This window comes from Trachurus japonicus, chromosome 3 (assembly GCF_045865225.1).
Source record: "Trachurus japonicus isolate A0001 chromosome 3, Traja_1.0".
Taxonomy (NCBI): domain Eukaryota; kingdom Metazoa; phylum Chordata; class Actinopteri; order Carangiformes; family Carangidae; genus Trachurus; species Trachurus japonicus.
The window spans coordinates 5,655,395-5,673,182 of NC_140909.1; the positions used below are offsets into that span (position 1 = coordinate 5,655,395).

At 39.5% G+C, this 17,788-nt stretch overlaps 1 protein-coding gene across 2 annotated transcripts in view; it reads left to right on the forward strand.

Moving 5' to 3' along the window:
* Positions 1-17,788, forward strand: part of LOC146989463 (protein diaphanous homolog 3-like) — a 186,831-nt gene that overhangs the window by 34,300 nt on the left and 134,743 nt on the right. For both annotated transcript variants that reach the window (XM_085805708.1, XM_085805719.1), the window contains exons 9-16: positions 2,389-2,499; positions 2,980-3,098; positions 3,403-3,519; positions 6,157-6,275; positions 6,357-6,421; positions 7,441-7,545; positions 10,111-10,401; positions 12,349-12,463. In XM_085805708.1, the coding sequence (XP_085661834.1) occupies positions 2,389-2,499; positions 2,980-3,098; positions 3,403-3,519; positions 6,157-6,275; positions 6,357-6,421; positions 7,441-7,545; positions 10,111-10,401; positions 12,349-12,463 (1,042 nt within the window). The remainder of the gene's footprint in view (positions 1-2,388; positions 2,500-2,979; positions 3,099-3,402; positions 3,520-6,156; positions 6,276-6,356; positions 6,422-7,440; positions 7,546-10,110; positions 10,402-12,348; positions 12,464-17,788) is intronic.

Sequence of the window (17,788 nt, forward strand, 5' to 3'; positions counted from 1 at the left end):
CTTCTTTTGTCTTAGAGTTTTATTACTGTATCACTCAGATCTGAGTGCATATCACAGATCCAGTAACAATGGCAGCGTTCAAGCCTGAATTTAGAGAGGAATGAGTCTTACTTTTATGTTTGTTTTAATCTATACTTCCTCTTCACCATCTGTAGTGTGTGAGCTTGTGGTGGTTTGTTTACCACCTTTACACAAATAAGCTGTCCATACATTTACACACATTGCCTATTATCATCCTGTACACTCCCTTTAAACGTCATCCCTCTCCTTCTGGACATGGTCTTTTACATTTATCATCTCCCTGCTGGTGTTTACAGTTGAGACATTATATGTGGGCTTTATTCTTTTTTTAAACGGACAGCTACAGTATTGCTTTGTGTCACAGCATTGTAATTCATGATCAAGGCATGTTGTCTGCATTTTTAATTGGATGCTGAGGGATACGAGGATTCATTCATCCAGTATGTCACACAGACGCTGTCTTGTTCCGCTGTCCCTGTGGATACATTCATTAACATAATTCCCCTTGACCCTAACTCACAACAACACAACAAAATGCCTAACCTTCTTTGTAGCTTCTTTGTAGCCTTAAGGTCATTGCAGCCTTAACCCTGGAACTAAGCCCTGAGCTCTCAAGGAGCACCTCTGTTTTCCTCATGGACAAACATGCATTCAGATATAAGTACACAAACACACAATGCATGTTGAAAGACTGTGGTTATGAGCATCTATTTGCTGCTCAGGTTGTTTCGTATTCGTATTGCAATGACCAATGCTGAACTTAATTAAAAGATAATATCTGTTTTGCCCCCTGTAGTATTATCAGAGGCATTAGCATTCAGTTTGCTGTAACTACCTTTGACAACTGAAAAACTACAAGGGAGCAGTAAGAAAGCAATAAAGGAGAAAATATTGAGGGATGGGAAGATTTTAACATGGAGAGATGACAAGGAGAAATGGTAAATGGTAAAAAAAGAGAAAAAAAAAGAGAAATGACAACCAGGAATTCTGGGTGCACTGGAAGCTAGAATTTCTCCATACAGTGGTGTCGAAAGCATAAAACCCATCTGTGGCTATGCAAACAGAGCCCTGTGTACTGGAAGGATTATACAGCCTTAGTAGTATTTAATTGATGATTTGTTATCCTTCCCGCTTCCTAATACACAGCACAGATCCCCTTTAACCCCATGCATTATTAAAGCACAGATATTGTTATCCTAACCATGGCAATGTGTGGCCAAAGGGCTTTCTGTACTACTTGACTACGTTTATACGCAGCAGCCTCCCTCGGCAGCCTTAAGCTTAGGGAAAGTGTAAATAGACACATTTGGGACCTCCAGAATCAAAGATTCGTCTAAGTCTCTGCGTATTTGTAAATGACTTTGGGATTACTGCCATTATTCACAACACAAAGCTGAGACCAGTGTAGATGCACATACATAAACCAAATATTTTGGTGAGTTGCATTCATATTGTAGACTTCAAATGCTAACAGTGCATCTATATTATAATCTTTTTATTCACAAATACTTAGTCTTTGTTTTTCTTGTTGATTATGTGCCCAACAAAATGCAAAACATACAGTGGTTTCATTATACTAAATTAATTTGCATATATTTGATACAGTATATTGAATATTTGGCAGGTAGGAAATCATTTAAATAGTTGTTGCAAACTTTAAGCATAACAATTGATTTTGGTTTCCTGACTGCACAGCAATCACATGTCAAAGACAACATCTTGTGACAACTTTCCAATGTTACCTGTCTGTGTTACAATCTTAAAACAGGACTTTCAAGGCAGGTAATTACTAAGCTCGAGTGCCACGGCAAAAAATAAAGAGTGTGCTATCAAACTGACAATGCACCTTTTTTTTTTTTTTAAACATCTGAATATCCTCCCCCAAAGCTCTCGCATTGCCGTACTCTCTTTTCGCGCATGAGTGGATTGCTTTACTGATCAATAATTGATTTTTCTGTCTGTGTTTGCCCGGGCAGTTGAAGAGTCACAGGATGCGGCGGGTCCCTGTGCAGGAAACCAAACTCAGATGGGAGTGAAAAACAGCTTCCAAAAGAGCGAGTTTGCCCTTAAATTGACTGTTAGTTAGTTTTGTGTGTATGGGTCTGCAGTTGTTGCATTAATATTAAAATCAGCTCCCCCCCCCACCCCCCCCTTCCAGTTGGTGACTGGAGAAAATAGACATGCATTAGTTATGGTCCTCTGCTTCCAAGGGACATAACCCATTTAGAATGCATGCCGGCACGCTTTTCATCAACTTCTGGAAGAAGAGAAGAGAAGTCCATCGTCGCTTTCTCTCATTCCCTCTCTCAACTCTCACTCTCCATTTCTTTCTCTCTCTCTTTGTTATGTTCGCCCTTCATGTTGCAGGTGGCATGCATGCAGCTCATCAATGCTCTGGTGACATCTCCTGATGAGCTGGACTTCAGGCTACACATCAGAAATGAATTTATGCGCTGTGGCCTGAAAGAGATATTGCCGGTAAGCACAACAAAACCACACACACATAGACACATAATATAAACTCACACTCACCTTGTATTAATATTTAAATGAGTTGTCCACTTCAGTGAAATATTGTAGATTTGCTCCGGGAAATTATTTATGAAAGACAGACGAGAGCTGGCACGTTCTGTGTCTGTGTGCCAGCACCCAGAAACCAATAAAGTTTCTAGTGCCTGGGCTAATAATCTTCGTGCTGGCTTTTATACCATCTACCTAACATGTTAATCTGTTGTAAACAATGTTTCTGTAGCTGCCAGCAAAACAAATACTTTAAAATGAGGAGCTGATCCCCACACCTGTATACCACCATGAGTAAAACCATTTAGATGGAGCTCCCTGCTTTTACTTGAGCTTGACGCTTCCCTTATGTGTAGTGCTGGTATCAGAGCAAGGCTTTCTCTCTAATTTCATTCCGATTTAACTTTTTGTTCTTTTTCTGTTTCAACTCATTCATAGCAACTGACAACCATCAGGAACGATGCCCTCGATATTCAGTTAAAGGTGTTTGTGGAGCACAAAGAAGAGGACATGATAGAGTTCTCCCACAGGCTGGAAGACATCAAGAGCGAACTGGAATATCCTTATCATGATGACAAACTGAGGCGTCTAACACTAAAGTTTGATTCAATGTCTCATCCCTGCAAATGTGGCAAGCATATATACCGGTACATACTATAGTTGATGACATCCAACAAAGGTTGGTTTTATTTCTGGTGAGATCCTAGCTGACAAAAAAGGTAAATCTAATTAAATGCATTATTCCTAAACCTCTCTTATCTACAATTGTTATGTTTCTCCACTTATTTCCACTCAGATTTTTCCCTTTTAATTTATCTGACGTTTGTTTCCATTTACGTACGAGTCCTTGACTTTCTGCACTGATGCGGGGGATGTGTTCAGTATTGTGCACAGCATGGTGAAGGACAGCAGTGCAGAGCCCTATTTCCTCTCTATACTGCAGCACCTGATGCTCATACGCAATGACTACTTGGTCAGGTAAAAGCTAACAGCACACACTTCGTCACCCACAGCATTATTTAACTAAGATGTAATAAGAAAAGCATTTTTTTGTGTGTGATTCACAATGCCCTCTCCTCATGTCTTCATGTATATCTGTATTATAGTATTTTCAGCTCAGTACACACTACACATGCAAACAAAGGGTTGAGCACCTTTGTGAGGGTTATGATGTACACTGCTGAAGAGCTTATGTTTTGTGGAGGTCTTACTCCATCTGCCTTAAACCCTCTCAATGACATTGGCTAACAAAGAGAATGCTGTCTCTTTCATCTTCATGCCATCTACAACAGCCATTGCTCCGGAGTATTTCTCATCTCCCATTAATGGTGCTTTTCAAAGGCTTATTTTATGTTGGTTCACTCACAGCTGGGTGTGAGTTAAACCTTGGCTTGATCAAAAGATAGAGCTCTAATCTGAAGAATATCAAATGCATCACCTGCCGTTTTTCTTCCGGCCCAAAAACAACACCTGAAGAGTCTTTCTCCCCTGCTCTCGCTCTGTTTGATTAATGCTCTGCATCTGAATTGATTATAGAATTTTTAATATTATGTTCTTATGACTACTAGCAGTGGTGTCATCTTTTTTGCAAGCAGCAGTGCTTTTTTTCTTTTTTTTTTGCCTTTAGCTAAACAGGGTTATGTTAGAATTAGTTTCACATCATATTTATAATGCAGGGTCTAACCAGTTCTTCATTGCAAATGCATATTGTCTTGGACATGCATCTTGAGTCTCAGCCTGGCAGCATGAACACAGAGCCTGACAGGCATGTCTAAGAAACCAAGGGGATTAGTATTCAGTCGAGAGGAATTAATAGCCAACAAATATGATAACTGATTTAACGTTTAAGTCATTTATCAGTGAATTACCAAACATGTTTGGTTACAGGTTGTCAAACATGAAAACCGCTTTTAATTACTGTGTCTTTGGATTTCGGACTGTTAGTTGGACAAGTAGTTGAAGCTGTCAGCGTGGGCCAAAGATAATCAGGTGATTAAAAATCAGAAAAGTCATCAACAGTCACCATGCTAGCAGGATGTCTGTGGTCTTTTTGGACTGAGATTCCCAGCAGCTTTTAAAGTGCTTGAGTGCAGAGAGATATTGATACACTCGTGTCCAAATTCAACTATGTATTTTGCATTTGGGGCTGAGGCTGGCGCAAACTTTTAAAGTTGTTTTTGAACTAATCTTCTTTAGTGTCTCTTCTTCGTATGTGTGAGAGGGGGACTGTAGGGAAATCAATAGATATCTAAAGTCTTATATCAAACATGATAATTGTAAAGCATGTATGTGATAATCATATCATATGGTGCAACGCTTAAGATTATTTTTCGTTGACTGCATTTTCTGAATGTATTTGTGGAGTTGCCCTCAGGCAGTTTTATTCTCTCTTGGTATATACTTGCATTGCACGTAAGGCATCATATCTGAATGCAATCCCTTTAATGGATTGTATCTCTTGTGACTGACTGGGGTAGGGATCTTTGGTTATTTAATTCTTGGTTATCCTCTATGTCAAGGATATACAGTCCATTTTTACACAATGGTCCCAAAGTCACAGAGTAATGAAAGAAACAGCAGCAGCAGTTTGTCAGGCCGGTGACTGACAACACGTCCTCTTCCAGTCGATTTTGTTCTTATTTTTTTGTCCCCATTCAGCCATCATGCTGCCCATCTTCGAAATTACAGACAGCAACATTCATAACATAAGATCCTGCCTCAGTATTGTTTTTAAAAAGAAGGAAGGTATTGTCCCTGATAAATCTCTGTGTATCAGACTCAAAGTCCTAGGTAATGATTCGGTGTGGAAGAGGTTTGGACTCTGTTGTAAGATAATGAGCAGATCAAACTGACACTTTCCCTTTTACTTGCACGAACACCTCGTCTCTGCTCTCGTCTGCTGTCGGCTCATTATATCTCCTTTTCCTTATTGTGGCGTGTCCTTGGTTATTGTGTGATCAGGGCATTCAGCAGAGTCACTTGAAACAATTTACCTGTAATTACTCAGCAGCTACTAATAGGCTGCTGTGTATTCCTCATTGTTCAGTATCATTACATCAGTGCCTGTGTTAAGGCCTAAGTGATGTGGTTTTATTAGTTGTAAAGTGACTAAACTTGTGTTGCAGTAGTTAATCTCATGTGGGTCATAATATAGTCACAAGATTTAGTGCAGTTGTACACTTAATACATCATCAATAAAAGTTAACATCTTGAAAAGTCTGTGCTTATCAATACATAAACAAGTAAATCATGAGGATGTAAAATGTCAGTTGGTTGAAAATTGAATCTTTGTCTCACTAATACATCATGATGATCTCTATCCCCGACTTGAAGGCTCTGATATCTGTTATGCAATGATTTTTGATTGGTTACTCGGGCGTCGTTATGATGATATGCCACATTTCCTTTGTTATCTTCCCACTGTTTCCACTGTTTTTCTTGCAGACAGTTCCGACGCTCTTGCACCTGAATCCTTCCTGATAACTGCTCTTGTACAAATAGTTTAATATCACTGACAACAACCACATGGAATTAAAACAAGTAAAAATGATTTATCCTTTTATACAACTCACTGTCCCTCTTGAATTTCCTTGTCTCACTCACGCTGACTCTCAGGCCCCAGTACTTTAAGATCATCGAGGAGTGCGTCTCTCAGATTGTGCTGCACCGCAGTGGCACTGACCCAGACTTCAGTTACCGCAAGCGCCTAGATGTGGACTTCAGCCATCTGTTAGGCAAGTCATGTAGATAATTGTGGTCATAGATATTCAAATGAACCATAAATTATTTTTTCATTTCATTCTGCTTGTTTTCAGAGGTGTGCGTGGATAAAGCTCGAATTGATGAGTATGAACAAAGAGCATCAGAACTGGCACAGAAGGCAAGTACTGAACAAAAAAAAAAAAAACAGAAAAGAAAAAATAAGCAAGCAACTTTTATCCGACTACACATCCACTTGGCGAAAACAAAACCCATTAAATCATGCTGGCACGCATTCTAATGTGAAAAAATAACACCTGTTTAGGTAATAAAACGTTAATATTATAGAGTAAACAGTCTGTAAGTCCCCTGGGGGCTTGAGTTAATGAAATGATATAGAGATAATGTAAAGATGCCATGGATTTGAAATGGTATACAGACAAATAAGGATTTTGTTTTAAAGGTTAGCGTAAAAGACTATTACATCTTACTGTAAAATCATAATCAGAGTAATTACTTTAAAATCCTCAGATCCCAAGGAAATGAAAGATATTGAATGAATGTCTTTGTGAGGCATTTGTGGGTAAAGAGTTCTTGTTGTCAATAACAATTGTACTCATTGCCTTAGATTTTTCAGTGTCTGAACATTGATGAGGTAAAGCTTGTTTTTTCCTCTAGCTTTGTAGATGAATGATATGTGCTACAGCTTTAGCAGCTATATTTTAGATCTGCATTTGAATATGCATAGCACAGATGGACAATAAAATGGTTTATAGTTTTGCAAATGCATCGCGCTGCAGTAAGCTTTAGCAAAAAAAACAAAAAAACAATGCAATTTTTCATTTTTTGTCATTGTAACTTCACACAGTCATGCACATGCTTGTTGAAATGTGGAGGTCAGATGGATTGGCTGCTGTGATTAATTGAAGTGCAGGCAGCAACAGGAGGTTGCAGATCCTGATTACAAGCATGGGCTCACTGATTGGCATGTGTACCATGTTTTTATTAATGGGTGGGTGTATGACAAAAGGTTGAAACTCAATCAGTAAATGGAGATAATTAAGCTATGATGAAATAAATTATTTAAAATAATTATACCATTAGACTTGAATAATTGAATTAGATATTTAATTATATTTTAATTTCGTAGTTACAGTGTCAGTGTTTGTTTGTTTGTTCGTGGGTTTCTCCTTTTTTTAGTTTGACGAGGAGTTTGTGAGCAGACAGGAGACACAGGTTCAGCTGGTGAAGTGCGAAGAGAAAATAGCCGGACTACAAGCAGAGCTGCAGGCCTTCAGGTCCCAGGTATGTGACTTTCAATGTGATTGTTTTCAAACTAAATGTGTTAAAGCCCCAGTATGTAACTTATTTGGCTTTTTATTAGCACAAATCAAATATGTCTTTCATAAATACGTATTTCACTGAAGCCGCATACAAATGAAAGCTTTCTGGTACCTTAGAATGAGTTGTTACAAGTCGTTACAAATACATAAGTGGGCGACGCAACCTCGGCTGCCATGTTGCATCGCCATTTTTTACATTCAGTGGCAGCGTGACCGTAGGTAACCACGGAAACTCAGCGGAGCTGTGGGCTCGGCCTGTTAAAACTGTCACCACTGTGTAGTGTGAGGAAGGACGGAGGCACTGGTGTTGCATTCAGGTGCAGTCAGACAGACGGCCGTCGGCAAACCAACCGGATGTCATTTTACTCCACCAGAGAAAGACGGTAAAACGTGGGTCAGGTAAACAATACGACATCACCATGACAACATATTGTCACACCTGTATTGTTTTGCCTCGTGCTGGCGGACCACTTGTTTACATAGACGCTTGTTTATCCTGTTACATGCAGCGTCTGTTGTCTGTCTGACGTCTGCCCGATTTCATGTGAATGCAACATCAAGAATACGTTTAGATATGCAACCGCACCGCTAGATGGGGGTAATTCCTACATATTATACCTTTAATTCTTTCATAGATAGGAGAAAATATTAAATCTGATTACTCAGCAACCAGCAATGAATCTAAAAAAATCACAGAAGTTCAGTTCAACTTTCTTTTCTTACTTTCCACGATGAGACGTTCTTGTTATTTTGGGGTGGTGGTACAGTACAGTAGGATGAGGTTGTGGTGGTTGTGGAAATGGGGGTTTTTAATCCACTGGAGCCTGCCGTTTGGTTTGACATGGAGGCTGCTCTACTGGCTGGCTGACACTAAGTCTAATGAGAACACTCACCAGTCCTCCATGTTGGCCATTTCTAATTCTCTGATCTCTATCCCATAAGAGGAAATTGTTCTAAAAGCAATTTATTCTGACAACCCCCTTCAGTCTCACTACTGGGCCTCTCTTCAAACCCCCCCACCCCCCCCAATACTCCAGAGAGTTGCTCCCACGCCCTAGCACAGCAAGATAACTACACACTCAGAGAGGGGAACAGAACTTCCTTTTTATTTTCCAGATAATTTTTCAATTTGAGAGAGCAAACACAGAATGAATACTCAAATAGTACCTTGGTTCAAATGACGGCGGTACATTTAACCAATGTGGATACGCACACACTCTTTGTGCCGCCGTCTTTGTCTGTGTCAGTCCAACTCTCAGCAGCACACACACACACACACACACACACACACACACACACACACACACACACACACACACACACACACACACACACACACACACACACACACGCACACTTGTTAATTCAGCAAAGATGTTCTTCCCCTCCAGAGGCAGTGGCAGAGTAAGGGCCCAGGGCTGACCTTTAGTGTGCGTCTTTAATCTAAAACTGGTACATGGATCAATAAGCCATTTGCTCTGTATGATACAATTTACGGAGCTTTGTAGCCCCGGTTATAACATTTGATTTTTAGCTTTGGAAAAAACAAATCATTGCGGGTATGTTCAGGACCGAATCTGGCCTGTTTATGAGCATTTGGCCTCTGCTGGATGGTTGAGAGAACACGCCTCTGTTATCCGTCGCCCAGTGGTATTAGATGTGAGACCCTTGTGTGCTATACACTCGGGCAGATGCTGTACGTCGTCTTCTTCCTTTTTTTTTTTTATCCTCACCAGATCCAGTCTTTTTTTTCTCCCTTGTGATTTGAGTTTGCAGTTTATTTTATTTATCCTTTAGCACCAGTTTTGTGAGCATGGCACCACACACTGTAAATAATAATAAAAAAAGAAGCCAATACTAGAAATAAGCAAAATATTCTACAAATATGTTATATTTGTTGGAATTAAACTTTAGAAAAACGAACATGACCATTGCCCATAATAGGTTGAAACTAAAAATAGCCAGCGGTAGAACAGTATCTGACCCTCAAAACTGATAAAAAAGAATAAAAAAAACAATTAAAATACAAAAAGGCATTTTTATTGATATATTGAAACCTTTTTTTTAATGAAGGTTGAGAGAGACTGAAATGTTAGGATGATGCTGCAGGATATTCTTCTTCTGCAAGACTCAAAAGTTCAAGGCTGCGTATGACAATCCTGCTCAGACCAGCTGGGTTTTATAGTTACGTAAAAGTGAAATGACATGAGCTAGAGGCTAGAGGCTTAGGCTACAGTAAATTCTGCTTTGGTTATACAGATAATATTTCTCCCTATAATAAACATGGATTAAAGGGTGTTAATTATGATAATAAAAGATCCTTTGTGTGACTCATCCCAGTGTTTCTTCATTCTGGATGTTTAATTTGCAATTTTCTTCTTACATAATGTTTTGTTTAATCTTAGGCTAACGTTTGCATTTTTAATGCAGTCATAGTTTGGAGAAAGCAAACCTCAGCTGTCACACTTGTGTTTTAATGTTATGGTTCTGTCTCTTCATGCGTTTCTTCTTCTCCTTGCCTCCCCAGTTCGGAGCCGTACCAGCGAGTCTGTCCTCTCCCCACGGTCGAGCTCCGCCGTCCCCAGCTCCACCCGGCTGTCCGGCTCCCCCTCCTCCTCCGCCGCCGCCTCCCTTACCTGGCTGCCCCGCCCCGCCTCCTCCACCCGGAGTGCCTCCTCCATTCGGTGCCCCGCCACCCCCTCCTCTAGGATTTGGGGGTGCTCTAGGCTCCCCTACCCACAATGCACTGCCTTATGGCCTTAGACCTAAGAAGGAATTCAAGCTTGCAACCTCCATGAAGCGCCTCAACTGGTCCAAGGTAAGCCACAGGGAGATGTTTGTAATATTCAGCATCTCCTTTTTGATATACAAGAGACTTATTATGGACTTCACGGTCTAAATTAAACATTTTATTCTGAAGGTTTCATTAACTGTCAGCATCTTCTGACTGATTTCTGGTAGAATTACATTTCTCTATATCCACAAGTTTCCGAATGTCATCTATGGTCAAAACCGGAAGCCGGTTTTGCCTTTCCGGTGGAATTGTACGTTTACGTTCCCATGGTTTTCAGTCGTTGTCATAGTTGCGGTAAACGCATGGATCTACTGTATTAACGCTGGCTGTTAACGCGGATGTCCATTTGTGTGATATCCATTGTTAAACGATGGCGTGATGATCCATGAGTTTAACAGATTTTCATTGGAAAAAAAAAATCAAAAAAATCCATGCATTTACCGCGACTACTGAAACCATGGAAATGTAAACATAAAATTCCACTGGAAGAGTGGAGCAAAACCCGCTTACGTTTCTGATGTTAGGAAAAAGGTGGATAGAAAAGTTTGGGATAAGAAACTAGAAAAATTAGGCCATGTATTCATAGTGGCCTTTCTCTCTGCTCTAAACTTTGTTCCTGATGTTCATTGGCAGCGCCTGAACATTACAGATGTTTTCTAAAAGTTAAACAACAACTTCCTACTTCGGTGCCAAGCCAGCAATAATTGAAAATAACAGATGATCAGATGCGATTGTCAGAGCGGCCTCAGTGGTCCCTCTGCAGATGTTGTTCTCCGCAGAGCAATATTAGTTCACACACCGAGTGATACCGGTTTGTTGCTTGATTAATAATTTAATGTCAGGTGCACATCGGTACAGGTGTTCAGCAAAATAAACCATATGTTTGAACACGGACCTTTTAGTAGGACATGAGGAGGACCTGTCTTATGGCACAGCTGTACGAGACCCCACATATGGTTGTGTTTGGGACAAAGCTGTTCTGAAACTTCTTCAGTATCAAGACTTTCAGACTTAGAACTGTTGCAAGAGTCACTCAGCTAGATTTGGAGAATAGTTAATAAACTTTAATAATTAGAGCTTGTTGATTAAGTATTTTTGACAGAAAGGAAGCCAAACAACCTAGATGAAGCTAAGCCATACTAATAAGATAAACAGTACTATCCTTATTTGTACTAATGTGTTGACACTTTACATATCTACTAGCAACAGGGTAAAGTTTTACATAATTGAACTATTTACATAGTTGAACTTTTATTCTAACAATTCTGAGCATCTCAGCCTAACTTTGTTGACACCAAGAGAGAACAACATCTGGGTTTCTTAGCACCAGTTGCTCTGTATAAGCTTCGGGCAGTGAAAACTTTCACTTTGATTTTAGGTGCTAAAATTTGCAGAGTATCTTGAGTCAGAGAGTAGGGTGTTGGTTCTCCAAGGCATCAGCAGTACTAGCACCCCTTTCACATTAAGGGAAGTGTTCATTTTGAAAATATTGCTAAATGGAGCTTGAAATAAATTTAAAGCGCCGCTCTCTCGAAAGATGTCAGGCCCCAGCAGCACAGATGTATTTTTAACGCATGTGTTTACATGCATGTATATACAGGCCTTATTAGTTTGGAGCGTGCTTCACAGGCTAAGATGTATTATATTCACACTTTCCTTTTTGAGCAATACTAAAGCAAGACAAGGTGTTGATCTTTTATTACTGTATGTGTTCATCTGCCAACTGGAGTAGTTGCTCTAATTTCAGAGGCTGTTCTTTATGGTACTGTTTGTAATATAGTATAGTATGGCTTTAATTGGCAGATTAGTGGCATATTATTGCATGAATTCATCTTTTGCAGCTTTAATATGAAGTCAATATCTGATTTAGATTCATCCATATATTATTTATACTGACCTTTCCCTGTGTAGCCTCTATGATGTGTAAATTACACAACCTAAATGTGCTGAACTGTCGATGTGTGTTTTCAGATTCGTCCCCAGGAAATGTCAGAGAGCTGTTTCTGGGTGCGGGCTGATGAGGACCGATATGCTAAACCAGAATTACTGAGCAGAGTCGCTCTCACTTTTGGTTCACAAAGAACAGGTCAGGCTCTCACAATGTTTCTCTTTTTATTTATTTATTTTTTATATTCCTAGTTATTCAACAGCCACCTGACTGACTGTTGCACTTGTATGCTGAGACAACTTCGTCATTAAGTGGTGGATGCTTTCACACGAACCAAACATTTGTCCTTAATATATTATTTAACTTGTTATTACATAAAATATTTTGTTGCTTGTTTAAGTGAACTTACAGAGACCTTCCTTCAGGACATGCCCAATCACATCCATTCTTGTATAGATTATTTACTACATATTTTATACTCTGTTCCAACTCTTGCCACTACAGTTTACTTTCTCCTCAGTCCAATTCTCACTTTAATTTCTGGCTTTTTGACTCATGAGGAACTTTGGGGGAACATTTTGGTCTGGCCACTGTTGGTATTTTAAACTAGATTTAGCAAAGTACAACTCTTGATGAATTATTTGAGTAAAACCTAGTCAATAATGAATAATATTTCAAGATACAGTTATGATAAACAACAATGTTAGCACAATGTTGAGTTTTATCTGGACAGACGTGTTTACTCCTATATTTCATGTCCTTCCCCTCTTCCACAGTTCTAGTACAGACTCTCTAACAGATACGTTAATAGTCACCAGTTCTTGCTGAAGCCAAATCCCCAAGGTTATCATGCTGTTATAGATTTTGGTGAGCGATTTAGACTACTCCCGGTGTTAATGCTGCATGATGAGACGCCATACGGCTCCATCCTCACACATTAGTCTGGTTGGTAAGAGCTGGAATATTCATTTGTACAAGTTGTTGGGATGATTAAAGGTACAGCAGGAGGCAGCCAGAGATGTTATCAGTCTGGTCCTCTCCTGTGCTCGGTCTATTAGTCGCCTCTCTGATGATTTATTCACATGTCTTGTTTTTTTTTCCCTTCTCGTCTTGTCACTGACTCAGCTAGCTTACACCAATTTGAATTATTCATCCAGGTGTTATCTACCTGTCACAACTCTATGCTCTCATCCTCTCAAACCACACAAGACCTCCCCTACACACCAACGCACTCTTGTTCTCCACCGTCAAGGTGTTGAATAATGGAGGCGGATCTAAATGGCAAACAGATAGGCAGACAGTCAAGCAGGTGTTCTCAGGAGAGGACACAGGAAGGATGTCCACCAGCTCACAATTGTATTCTGTTGGTGTAACTAACGACCCAGAGCTTCCACACGTTTGAACATCGCATCCTATTTTACAGTAATCATGAAACACACTTCTCATCATATGAGGAATGCAAAAAGTGCTGCTGCTCGGCAGTGTGCCGCCTGCCTGCCTGCCTTGTTTGTAATCCATTTTCAATTTGCCGAGAAAGGCAAAAAATATTTGACCAAAATCAAACCTTTCACATTGTTTGAAAGCGTTCTCCGTTAGTTGTTTTCCTCGTTGATTCTTTCCGTCCCAGTGGAGGTTGTAGGAACAGCGTGACGGATGGGTTCGAGCTGTTAGACCCAGTTTGGGACTGCTGTTGTGTGTCGGCGAGCGTTACAGTACGTGCATGCGGGCTTGTCTTCTTATTAGCACAGCCATGTAGCATCATGTTTCATCTCACTTAAGAGCAGCAGCATCTGGATCAGCATTAAACATTGAAAAGGACACAGTATGACACAGTATTCACTCAGTTTTCCTTATTAAAGTTTAATTTTCATCCCTTCAGAATTACTTATTGTTTTCTGATGTGTGTGCAGCAGCTTCTAACAGAGCCCCTGCCATCCTGTACACAAACCGCTGAGTTCGGATGGGGACTGTGAATAGTTTTGTTTGGAGAGCATTTGGAGTGTGTTTTTTTGGCAGAACACTAGTTAATCAAGTGTAAATAAAAACAAAAGGAATGTTTTTTTTTATTTTTTATTATCGTTCATTGTGCCAAGAGGAAGTACACATCCAACCAGAGTCTTTATCGCTGTGTTTGTATGAATGAAACACACAGTAAGATTAACTACAGATTGTATTCACAGAAATATCCATAATGGCCCTTTTGTCTGTCTATTCAGTGTTTATTGGCAGGAGGTCAACACATCCTAGTGATCAAATTGCAATAAGTGGGTGTTCTTTTTTGTTTCTTTCTTTCTAGTCAGCAGGTCAGAGTGAACTAAATTAAAATGCAGAATAACAAGAGTTGATTTCTGCACTCTTCTCTCAGTTCTCTTCTCATTAGCTATAAAGCTCTGTTGCACATACAGTACTGTATCCCATCCTGAGCAACATAAAGCTTTCAATTAGGGATGACACAGAGAGAAGATATCGTTCAGTAATGTTTATAATGTTATGTCTCTACTGTAATTGACAAATGACAGTATAGACAATCAACGAGATAGATAGATAGATAGATAGATAGATAGATAGATAGATAGATAGATAGATAGATAGATAGATAGATAGATAGATAGATAGATAGATAGATAGATAGATAGATAGATAGATAGCCAATTTTTCATTGCAGAGGTGGTAAAAAGAAGCAATCTAGTGTGGACTTGATGAATCCTGTGAACTTTGGAGAGGCTGCATCGTATTGAGTTTTTTTCTCCATATAGGTATCTATCTATATCTATTTGTGAGTTTGTTAGTTACTAGTTCTGAAAAAAAAAAATCCTTATGAAACATTCAAGTTATAGCTCAGTCTCAGTTCCCATTATTGACTCAAAAATCTAAATATCCAGATATTATTGGATCTGCAAAGATATTTCCAATCCATCATATCATAAAAACATCATAAAAAGGTCGGGTAAAAAAAGTAGCAGCTCTAAAATTGAGGTAATTCTTTCTCTGACAATTTGTTTGTGATAATATTCTTTGTGGTACCTTCACTGTGACTTTATTTTTCTTTAGCAGTGACAGGTATTCAACACCTCAGAGTTAATGAGGCTTTGTCTTTTTTTTTTAAGCAGCCAAGGTCAGTAAGACCTGTTCACACCTGGTGGCTCACCTGGTACGGTGCATAACACTGTCCTTAACTACATGACATCCCCCCTCTCCCAAAACTCTCCTGCCACTCTCTCACTGTCCCAATCAAATTAAAGATGAATAAAAGCAACAACAACAAGTGGACAGTGCTAAAAAGACACAATTTAATTCAATCAGTTGGTTCTTTTATGACCAAATTCGGTCACCTCCGAGGCTGATTACATCTTAAATTATTCTAGTCACTGTGTAATCATTGCTTGGACTCATTAGTGATGTGCATAGCTGCTGATGCCTTATAGATAAATATCAAACGCCTCTACATTCATTCAAGGAAACAGCCTAATTAGTCTAGGGAGAATGTCAACTATGCTGAAAACTTGATGCTTCCAATAACGGTGTGCATTAGCCATGGTGCTGTTAATCACTTCCTAGATACCAGACAAATAGATGAAATGTCATATGTTGTTGGTTTTTAAGACGTCGGGGCAGAGTCCTGGTTGAATAAATATCAATGAAAACAAACAAACATAGAAAAAAAAAAACGTGTTTCTTTGCAGACAGGGTGCAGAACAAGAAAACAAGCATGACAGGCAGGGTTGCATGGTACAAACATGTTGTATACATAACCATGAACTGAACATACTTGACACATTGAAAGGAATAGTACAGATACCTGCACATTTGGTTTAACTATTAAAAGTCCAATAACTTTCCTCCAGTTTACTATGAAGGGGATATTGTTATGCAGCTCACATTTCAGATAGAATTCAATAAAGAAGTTATTAGGCTCAGACAGATGGATTGTTTTAGTGGAGAATGTCGTACTGTAGTTTCATTGTTTTAATTTTGTGTATTTTCTAAACTAGAAATGCCACTTTATCTTGGAGTCTGCACAGCTATGATGGGAGCACCCAGCCTTTTAGTTTGTTTGGCAATTTGGTGCACATTGAAATAATATTTCAATACACAATTATGCAGTGCTCCTAAGTATTGGGGTTCAAGAAAAAATCCAAGCTCGTAAAGAGACTTTTCAAAACCACTGTGAAGCCAAAATATCACAGTATATTTGTTTTGCTGCCATATATGTAAAGCACTGATGTACAAATCCTGCTGCTTTGGTGTAAATGCTGCAGGAAGAAACACTGCAGGAACAAGGAGGAAGATCTGTCAGGTCTAATTGTAACCTGCTACAGTAAATCAATGGCGGTGGTGGTCAGATAGGTTTGTACGTTGCTGCAGGAAAATGTTGTTGATTTCCCATTTACTCGCTCATTAAAAAAAAGAGACTCTCTTCCTGTGTTGTTAATTATGACACCCATCCTGTGAATAAACAGGTTGTCTGGGAACCTTCTCATTAACGCCGTGTGCATGTTGCACAAACACATTTAACTCGGGATCAGACAGGAACTTTTTGCTGCTATTTCTGGCCAAACTTTGTCGTCTTTGTTACTAGTATTCATCTGAGTCTTGTAGAGCTGTAGAGTTAGATTTTCAAGGCTTAGGCAGACATCTTCAGTTCATACAGTAATAGAGATAATTATCTCTATATGTTATGTGCAGTTATTTTTTTATCTCCAGAGGTCAGTGATTATTTCCTCCATCTAAGATTTCGTTTGAATATGGCTTTGTGCTGCCAAAGTAGTAACCGAAACGAACTCTCTATTGTAACTTGACCCAAGCCTCAGGTCGTTAGTGAAGTTAAATCACTGAATTTGTGTTACATTGTCACTCACAGCTTGTGTATTTACCCTGACTACATGTGTTGGCATTTTGTAAATAACTGACGTGAACAGACCCCAAAAACATTACTGGTTGGGTATCTAGTCTCTGTTGAAAGCTAAGACAGAGAAGCCAATTCCCTCCCTGCTGTTCTTCTCTATCACTTTCTACTTCTTCTTTCTACTCTCTCTTACAACACAGCTGCTGTTCTGCAAGAGTGGATGCATGGAAAAGGGGGGCGGCAGCTTGCTTTGTGTAAGATAAAACTGTTGTCGACGAGTGTCTGTCTCCACTTGTGTTTCACGAAAATAATGAAACTTCCCATCAACTTTTCATTTTCAAAACATGAGGAAATAGGTGGAGTGGAGAGTGAGTCTGTGTTTTGTCGAGGAATGTGAGAAACTCATCCAGCCAACCTTTTGAGATGAGCTGTTTCAGGCAAACTGGAAGGAATGGTTTTGAAAATTACTTTTTTTTTTCTTTTTCTCAAGAGCCAGTCAGAGAATTTAAATTCCTGAGGGAAAGAAAGAAGGATTAATCGAGCCACGGGTACCAGTGTTGATGGTGCCGCTGCTGCTACTTTTGCTCCTTGAATAGAGGTCTTTGGACCATTCAGGAAGTCTGCTAAAGCCACTTACCGAGGTGACAGATGTATGCTTAAAATGAAAGATTTGCCCA